General features: G+C 37.5%; 2 protein-coding genes across 2 annotated transcripts; both read right to left on the bottom strand.

Moving 5' to 3' along the window:
• Positions 1 to 622: 622 nt before the first annotated feature.
• LOC134241393 (uncharacterized) lies at positions 623 to 4,171 on the bottom strand. Its single transcript, XM_062723457.1, has 2 exons — positions 1,011 to 4,171; positions 623 to 704 (listed from the first exon to the last, which is right to left on the bottom strand). Exon 1 carries the CDS (start codon positions 4,018 to 4,020, stop codon positions 1,312 to 1,314), a length of 2,709 nt encoding a protein of 902 aa, XP_062579441.1. The 5' UTR covers positions 4,021 to 4,171; the 3' UTR covers positions 623 to 704; positions 1,011 to 1,311.
• On the bottom strand, positions 4,057 to 7,874 carry LOC134241381 (uncharacterized). Its single transcript, XM_062723447.1, has 2 exons — positions 7,712 to 7,874; positions 4,057 to 7,405 (listed from the first exon to the last, which is right to left on the bottom strand). Exon 2 carries the CDS (start codon positions 7,264 to 7,266, stop codon positions 4,057 to 4,059), a length of 3,210 nt encoding a protein of 1,069 aa, XP_062579431.1. The 5' UTR covers positions 7,267 to 7,405; positions 7,712 to 7,874.
• Between the last annotated feature and the right edge of the window lie 1,813 nt (positions 7,875 to 9,687).

Raw genomic sequence — 9,687 nt, 5'->3', positions numbered from 1 at the left:
TGGGCTTTCAACTGTGAAAAAAAGGAAACCACTCGAAATAAACAACTTCAAAACAACTAGACAGAGTTTGAGACGATTCCTTATATGCTATCAATTAGATCAACTCGTTGTGTTTGTGATCAAAGGTACAGTACAGACCACGGGTTTTTCCCGCAGAACACGTGGCACCGTGAACCTCGAACTCGATGTCGGCATCCTTGATGTCAGCGATCGTGGACACCATGTAACGAGGTGTATCACAGTTCCCCATTACGGATCTGATAATAAATATTTTCATTTTCTTTATTAGAGCAAATGAAATCAACTTCTTTCTTAAATATCCGTTGTACTTTAATATTCGTAATTAAACTATACAGATGTTTAAACTAATTCCCTGGTTTTCTTGACTTAAGATTTTAATTTTGTCCATTTAAATTATTGAATCAGATACGTGATCCTTTTTGCCGTAAGTGTGCATTCATATGTAGTTCATATCAGATGCGTGATTTTACTAATTAATCATTAATTTTGTAAGAATTTTTAAAACATATATGAACTGTCTAGTGTAAAATAAAATCGTATTAGACTCGCACATTAATTCTGCTAAGATAATTACTCGGCGAATCATTGATATGCTGCCTCCATTAATAACCACAGCTAGTTAACCGTTGTTCTTATGATTTATTGAGACGAAACGAAACATAACGAAACGAAACGGTGAAAAGCTACAATAGACAAAAACAATAATAAGAGTGATGTACAATGCTCAAAGTTCAGAAAATTAATAAAAAATCTGAAAAAATACCTTTGCTCAATAAATATGACACAATACTGAGATAAATGTGTGTGTAAAATTAGCATTACTTTACAAATATCTGCATACATTGACAAGACATGAAAAATTTAGCCACTCAAAATTCCCGGTAAAATTTAACAGTAAATTCACACACATAAGATAGAAATACTTTGCCGAAAGTAGATAAGCATTACACAAATAACTGTAAGAAGTTAAATATATGAGAAATACTTACATTGTGGGCAGAGTAAACAACTGTTACAACAGTATGACTGTACATGTACTGAGTAAGGCGACGAGTGACAGAAAAAATCTCGTGCAACACGCACGGAAATAACAAATACAAACAAAAAAGAAAACCAAGGCATGCCGGAAGAAAAAATTCCGGATTACAAGACGGCACACTCCTCGCCTGATATTAATAATATCATCAAATTTCAAAATAGATATTTAAGATAATGTAAACATGTAATAAATTAAATTACAGTCAATTTACAGTCTCTTGTAATATCTGTTGCACTGAATGACAGAAATGTTCACTGTTCCACAAGAACAATAAGTTCCGTAACGGGGCGCACATAAGTTTTGGGTTCACCATTCACGATAGTACGAATTATCACTTTACGCACTAGATCATCATCACTTGGTAGAGACTTGACAACGATTCCCATTGGCCAAGAATTACGGGGTAGTTCTTTATCGCAAAGTAACACCACATCACCGGATGATAGATTTCTTTGGGGTAGATTCCACTTACGGCGCATCTGAAGAGTGTTCAAGTATTCTGTCTTCCATCGTCTCCAGAAAATGGATGCTAAGTGTTGTACCCTCCTCCACTGTGTCTGTAACAACTCGCTCTTGTTAACATGATCAGAGAACAGTTTGTTGTCTTTAACACTTGTTTTCTGAGTGAGTAGAGTTGATGGGGATAACACAAATGAATTCTCAGGATCTGTAGGTACCGACACAAGGGGTCTTGAGTTGATTATGGATGAAGCTTCTGCTAGGAATGTAGTGAGCACCTCATGCGTTAAACTCCTAGATCCGTAGTCAAGTAGCATAGCATCCAGTATACGTCTGGTGATCCCAATCATACGTTCCCACACTCCTCCCATGTGAGAGGAGTGGGGAGGGTTGAAGATCCACGTTGTTCTCTGCTCGTTGAGAAAGTTGTGGAGATGTTCATCCTCTACATTTATCACATTGACCTTTAACTCCTTAGCAGCGCCAATGATATTTGTTCCTCTGTCAGATCGAAAGACGTGAACAGGCCCACGTATGGCGATAAATCGACGGAGCGCATTTATAAATGAAGATGATGTCATTTCCTCTATGACTTCGATATGTACAGCCCTGGTAACGAGGCAAGTGAATAGAGCAGCCCATCTTTTACTGTTTGCTGCGCCACCTCTGGTACGTCGTGTAATAATGTTCCACGGTCCAAAAATGTCAACTCCAACGTTAGAGAAGGGTGGTTGTCCTGGTATGAGACGATCCTCAGGTAAGTTAGACATTTTCTGGTATTCTGGTACTTTTCTAAGCTTCTTGCAAGTGACGCACTTATGGAGGACAGATGACACAAGTCTTTTACCTCCGACGATCCAAAATCCAGATGAACGAATATGACCCTCTGTAATATGACGTCCTTGGTGTTTGACATCTGAGTGAAGTTTTCTGACGATAAGAGTGGTTACATGATGTTTTGCAGGTAGAATCATTGGATTCTTGAATGAAGCATCAGCACTGAGGTTTCGCAAACGACCACCAACACGTAAAATGCCTTCACTGTCAATGTACGGGTCTAGTTTTTGAATAGGACTGTTTTTTGACAAAGGTTTAGAGTCCTGTAAGTTTTCAATTTCCTCAGAATAGAAATTCTGCTGAATGTCTCTGATAATGACCATTTCAGCTTTGCACAGAAGGTCAACATCACTCAACATGCTCTCTGCTTTACGACACTTCTGAATAAATCCATAAACTTTAGCAACCACTGCTACAAGTTTGTTCCACTTTGAGAATTTTGTGAGGAAATCATTGCTCAGGCCGTAAGCTGATTTTGTCTCAATGTCAGTTTTGTTACAGCGGATTTCCTTGTCTTCCTCGGGACTCACAAGAGGAAAATGTTCTTCAGAAGGTATGATGTCTGTTTTTTCTAGGTTAGAGATCCAGACACAGTTCTGCATTTCCCTCGGGAGAATTCCTCTCGTGCTAACATCTGCTGGGTTAATTTCACTACGTATGTAGGACCATTGTGACGGATCACTTAGACTGAGAATGTGAGCAATACGATTAGCGACGTACACAAAAAATCGTTTCTTAGCATTGTTTATGTATCCTAACACAATCCGACTGTCACTAAAATATTTCACATCGTCTATTTCTATCTTTAGCTGTTCTTTTGCTGTTTGTCCTACATTCACAGCAAGTACCGCGGCACAAAGTTCTAGTCTAGGGATTGTATGTCCACTGACAGGGGCCACTTTTGCTTTCCCTAAAACGAAGCCTTGAGAAGTAGAACCATCGGGATAGTGCGCCTTTAAATAGCAAACAGCAGCTATGGCTAGTTCGGATGCATCACAGAAAATGAGTAGTTCTTTCCTGTGTGCTTCGCTCAGATTAGGAACAATCACTCGAGGAATTTGTAACTTTTCCAAGTCGGGTAAGTTATTCTTCCATTTCTCCCATTCTTCAAATAGGTAATCAGGTAGGGCTTCATCCCAGTCTGACGTGTCTGACACTACTTTCCGCAAAATAATCTTGCCCTGAATAATAACGGGGGCGATGAATCCGAGAGGATCATAAAGACGGTTCACAACAGAAAGTACACCTCTCCTTGTAGACGGTTTGTTTTCACTAGAAACTTTGAATCTAATGGTATCTGTCTGTAAGTCCCACAGAAGTCCAAGACTGCTTTGAGTTAAGGCATCCTTATCGAAATTCAGGTCAACAAGGTTCTTGGCAAGGTCATTAGAATCAAAGGCTTCCATAACTTCTTTGACGTTAGATGCGAATTTGTGAAGTCTTATGTTACCATACTCCTTCATGGCATCTTGAGTTTTGTGTATGAGGCTGATTGCCTCATAAATAGTTGCACAAGATTTCAAGCCGTCGTCTACGTAAAAGTCGTTCACAATGAAGTCTTTCACTTCCTGTCCATGGGTCTTAGCAGCTAGCTCACCAATGTGACGTAAACCATACATTGCCACGGAAGGAGAGGAGCGATTGCCAAATACGTGAACTTTCATGCGGTAAGTAACCAGTGGTTTTTCAAAGTCATTATCCTAATGCCACAAGAAACGTAAATAGTCACGATGGCCTTCATCCACCAGAAATGAGTGAAACATGCTTTGAATGTCAGCAACTACGGCTACTCTTTCCTTCCTGAAACGAATGAGAATTCCCAGGAGATTGTTTATGAAGTCAGGTCCTTGTAACAGCTGTTGGTTCAAGGACACACCCTTGAATTCCGCTGAGGAGTCGAAGACACCACGAATTTGATCCGGTTTATGAGGATGGTAGACTCCGAAAAGTGGAAGGTACCAATGTTCCTTATCCGGTAGTATATATGGACTCAATTCTGCATGATCACAGTCAAATATTTTCTGCATAAATGTAATGAAATGTTCCTTCTTGACGTTGTTTTTTCTTAAGGAGGCATCAAGACATTTAGCACGAAACAATGCTTGTGAGTAGTTGTCTGGAAGTTGTTCACGATTTTGCCGGAAGGGCAATGGAGCAGTCCATTTTCCTTCGGTTGGATCAAGATGAAACTTGTCGTTCATAATCTTCAGAAAAGTGCGATCTTCAATCGAGAGGCCGAGTTTATTGTCATCTGGTGTTTTCTTGAAGATATCTGTTTTTCCAATAACAGTCTTGTTAGTAGTGATAACAGTGTTCTGGATGTTTAACTTTTGTTTGCATGGTTCCAACATTGTAGGTCGACCACTTTTATCGATGAAAGTTCTGTTGACACGTAATGGTGGAATGTGTTTTCCAGACAAACAAACATCTCCAATAATTGTCCATCCTAAAGGAGATCGTTGAGCAAAAGGAAAACGTGGTGGTCCTAATCTCTGAACAATAACGTGATGTGCCTCTGGAAGATCCCGTCCTATAAGCAGTAGGACTTCCATAGATGGATCAAACGGATGTAGGTCTCGAGCAATATCCTGCAGGTGTGGATAATGACGAGCGATATCCGGTGTAGGAATTTCCGTCTGACTGTTTGGTATGTTGTCGCACTCCAAGACAGGTGGTAATTTCAACTGACGATTGTCACTGATTGGCTCGATGACAAGGTTGTCAGCAACACGCCCACTTCTGGTAACCTTGCCTGAACACGATTGCATTGTGTAGTCAACTGGCAGAGTTTTGATACACAAAGAGTCAAAAAGGTAACTTTTACCTAGAGTTTTGTTGCTTTGGTCATCCAACATAGCGTAAGTCACAATCGATGCTTGACGTTGACCTTGAACATATACACGCACTGGTACAATCTTTGCACATGACTTTCCACTAAATTCACCACAAATATCAGTACAGTTAGAAGAAACTGACTGCTTCACATTTTCAGAAAGTGAGTTTTCCTCCTCGCCATGATTTAGTCGGGAAGAAGAATTCCTGGACATCTGACGGTTACTAACATCCTCATGAAGAGCTGTACAGTGGTAGGTACTTTTACACACATCACACAAAACTTTGGATTTACATCGATTAGCGAAGTGATATGACGTTTCACAGCAACGAAAACAAATGTTATGATCTCGTAGAATGTGTTTGCGTTCCTCCATACTTTTGGTTCTGAAAGCTTTACACTTGTTTATAGTATGTCGAGATCCTTGGTGAATCAAACACTGATGTCCGCCATTCACTGTTTCTGATGAAATGTCAGTTTTGTGGGTGAACACGGTAGGTTTAACTTTACTTTGTCCTTTGCGATCAAGGCGGTTCTCCTTATTAGAATCATCAAATATCAACCCAGGATCATTTCTGATGATGCTCATCTCACCAATGAATGCCACAAACTCACTGAAAGGAGGAAAGATTACACAGTGTTCTTTCTTGTAATGAACCACACGATTAATCCACTTCTCCTGGAGATATCGAGGAAGTCGTTGAACTATAGGTTTCAATCCAAGAGATGAATCAAGGTATGAAAACATCACACTGTATTCTGGAATAGCTTTCACGGCCTGTACCTCACAAAGTAGGTCATGTAGTTCATATAACTTCTTGTGGTCTGTGAAATCTGTTAAAGTTTGCAGACGAGATTTCAGGCTTGATTCTATCAATTCAGGCGATCCGAATCTTTCGTCCATACGTTTCCAGATATTGAATAAGCATAGTTCTGGATTACTCGCACATGAAGCTCTAAGACTCATAATCAGTCTGTTAGCTTCTGAGTTTTTGTTTGTACAATTGGTGAGAAGAGTTAATTCTTCCAGTGGTGAACACCTTATTTCTGACACCATCGTCTTAAACTGTATTTTCCACACTACATATCGATCTGGTTTGTCATCAAAACGCTGTTGTTGAAAACTTTCCAACAGTAAGTTCTTTTTGAGAAGGAAATTCGAGGCATCTGAATAGTTCTGTGATGGTAAATTCACCGTAGACTGCGTTGGTATCTGTAGCAGCGGTGAACAATAATTGTCAACATTTCTCTGAAGATGGTTTGTACGAGTTCCACTATTGAATATGAAAGGCTCAGCATTAGGGTTCAATGTGAGATTGTCAACAAAGTTTCTTGTTTTCTGCTCACCAGATACACTAGGAACACTGGGTTTTAAATCTTGATGTTCCGTGGTTTCTTCCTCCTCTTCAAGTTCAAATTTAAGACGCATATTTGCAATGTCCAGTTCTTCCTGTTTTTGCAGTAGATCCAATTCCACATCTATATCTTCCTGTTGCTGTTGACTTTGAGCTTTGTGGATTTTGTCTTCTAAGGTGATTTTGGACTTTTGTTTTTTCAGTTTTGCAGACTGTTCAGCAATTTTAAGGCGGGTTTTAGCTTCCTCCACTCTCTGTTGTGAACGTCTACTAAGCGTTGATGATTTAGAACTTGCTGTCCTATGAGATGGGTTAGAGTTCACTTCCAACTGGACCAAATCAATATCATCTTGTACTTTCACTAAAGCGTTTTGAACCTTCTTATTTATCTCGTTAAAATTCTTCCGTATAGTGTCTAACTCTTGTGTACTATCAGCTGTGTGTTTTCTATTGAGGTAATCACCAAATTCTTCATGATAATCTTTGTAACGCTTGAAACTGTCCTCAAGTTTTTCTTTCACTGACTTTAATGCGTAGATCTCTTTTGCTGATGAAGCACATTCTATCAATACACTTTCAGTATCCTCTGAGAAGCGTAAAAGTATGTCTTTATACCTCTGAACTTTTTCTTGATATTGTTCTTGTGCTTTCTGTGTGAGGGTGTGCACTCTACGTGACGTATCTTCGTCCTCTGTAGAAATCTTCCCCAGGTTATGAGCCATGCCTGTGTAGTTGAAACTCTGGAATGTTTTCACCAATCTTTTCACTATGCTGCCTCCATTAATAACCACAGCTAGTTAACCGTTGTTCTTATGATTTATTGAGACGAAACGAAACATAACGAAACGAAACGGTGAAAAGCTACAATAGACAAAAACAATAATAAGAGTGATGTACAATGCTCAAAGTTCAGAAAATTAATAAAAAATCTGAAAAAATACCTTTGCTCAATAAATATGACACAATACTGAGATAAATGTGTGTGTAAAATTAGCATTACTTTACAAATATCTGCATACATTGACAAGACATGAAAAATTTAGCCACTCAAAATTCCCGGTAAAATTTAACAGTAAATTCACACACATAAGATAGAAATACTTTGCCGAAAGTAGATAAGCATTACACAAATAACTGTAAGAAGTTAAATATATGAGAAATACTTACATTGTGGGCAGAGTAAACAACTGTTACAACAGTATGACTGTACATGTACTGAGTAAGGCGACGAGTGACAGAAAAAATCTCGTGCAACACGCACGGAAATAACAAATACAAACAAAAAAGAAAACCAAGGCATGCCGGAAGAAAAAATTCCGGATTACAAGACGGCACAATTGATGCAGTTAGACTTACACTGAAAAACTGTAATTATGTCAAAAATGGATTAAAATATTACATGCGGTAAACAGGAAGATTTCTACTGAACGGATAGAGATGATAATCTGTCTAATAAAATTGTGATCAACTTACAAGCTGCATACAAAAAAAAAAAAAAAAAAAAAAAAATTGCGAAAAATTATAGATATTATAAGGTTTGTTACTCTGTACCCCCATCCCCTTTCATGAAAACGATACGAATGAGCAGGTTAAAAGTTCTTTAGAAGTGTGCAAAATGTTTGGTTGTTGTAAATTTAAAAAAAAATCATAATCTACAGGACACCTGCTTATTTGTGTCTGGAAAAGGATAATTTACAAAATAAAATGAAAATAAAAAAGACAATGATTTTTCGCAATCCTCTTTCAAGCCACATTATGTTTGATACCCCCCCCCCCCTTTCTAGAAGGCGATACTAATTACAATGTAGCTACTAAAAACTCATCAAAAGTCTGCGTATTTATGTGACGCTATTGTACTTTTTTTTTTTTTTAAAGTAAACTGATAATTAAGGGATTCATGCTTATCTAATTGTGTCTGAAATGGATATTTTAGGAAGAAAATTTCTAATCAGTGTTGTGGTGAAACCTGTAAGATGAGTTTCGCTGGATGTCAGTTGAGCGAGTTTTAAAAATGCATGTACATGTACACTTGATGTGGTCAAAGCTAAATAATTTAAAAGGTGTGTTAATTACACGGCACCACGGCCCTCTGGCTGTGACCCAATATTTTTTAAACAGGTGTGAACTGACCATAAAAATGTTTCAAATCACAAGAGAAATTCTTTCCGCGTAAACAGACTCTCAGGGTCACTCATGCGATTTTGACTGACAAGTGATGCACAAGGATTTCGTGCATGTGCAGAGAACGAATGCATTGCGCAATAGTTGTAAATAGGTTGAGTTTGAACGAAAGTTGTGGAAATTAAATAGCATCATAGACTGATTAGATGTGACTTTGGCGATGTAAATAAAGCGGAGAATGAGAATAAATACATTTATTTTTTACAAATTAAGAAACAAGGGGTTGCATCTCTCTCTCTCTCTCTCTCTCTCTCTCTCTCTCTCTCATTCACAATATTGTACATGTATTTACACACTTATTTACTTAAAAACATAATGCTAGTTTCTAAAAAGAAATGTTTTCTGTTACGAGAAAAACACCCGTAAGTCATTTTATTGATTCCGAGTTTCTGCTGTCGATTTTCGTATCTAAATTCAGAATAATCAAAGATTTTCAGAATAATTAAAGATTTACATAAGAAAAAAGAAAAACAAACAAACAAACAAGTCTTCTATGCCCTGTAAATTATTTTTAAATTCTTTTTCTTTAATTTTTTTAATTAATTACACGTAATTTGTTTTTTGTTTACTGATATTTCTCTTCTAAGGCAGACGTTTTAACGACAGATCTACAATTTAATAAATAAGAAACAATGTACATTAATTTTCTTATTACTAAGAATAAAAATATATTAAGCGCGAATAGTCATATTTTTTTCTATAGATCAATCAATTAAAAATAATTTATATACGCGTGTAGTATTATATAAAGAACAAGTATATATTCAGTTCTGTTAAAGCTTTATTTTAAAATCAAAAAAAAAAAATTATTACATACATGTGTATATTTTTTCTATTTAAAACCATAGACCTAAAACGAAGGGACCGCCGACTTATGACGTCACAATCACTATCTTCTTGCGCTTGCAGCGCCCTCACCGGGATGTATAGAAACAGACTTCCTGTAATGAAATCAATGTTGT

This window comes from Saccostrea cucullata, unplaced genomic scaffold (assembly GCF_032062105.1).
Source record: "Saccostrea cucullata isolate Sc308-1 unplaced genomic scaffold, CSIRO_AGI_Scuc_v1 ctg14099, whole genome shotgun sequence".
Lineage (NCBI taxonomy): Eukaryota > Metazoa > Mollusca > Bivalvia > Ostreida > Ostreidae > Saccostrea > Saccostrea cuccullata.
The sequence above is the reverse complement of the archived record's forward strand: the minus strand, read 5'-3'. Positions and strand labels throughout refer to the sequence as shown.

Coding starts and splice junctions, on each gene's coding strand:
- LOC134241381 (XM_062723447.1), bottom strand. CDS start 7,266: ATGGCTCATAACCTGGGGAAGATTTCTACAGAGGACGAAGATACGTCA.
- LOC134241393 (XM_062723457.1), bottom strand. CDS start 4,020: ATGAAAGTTCACGTATTTGGCAATCGCTCCTCTCCTTCCGTGGCAATG.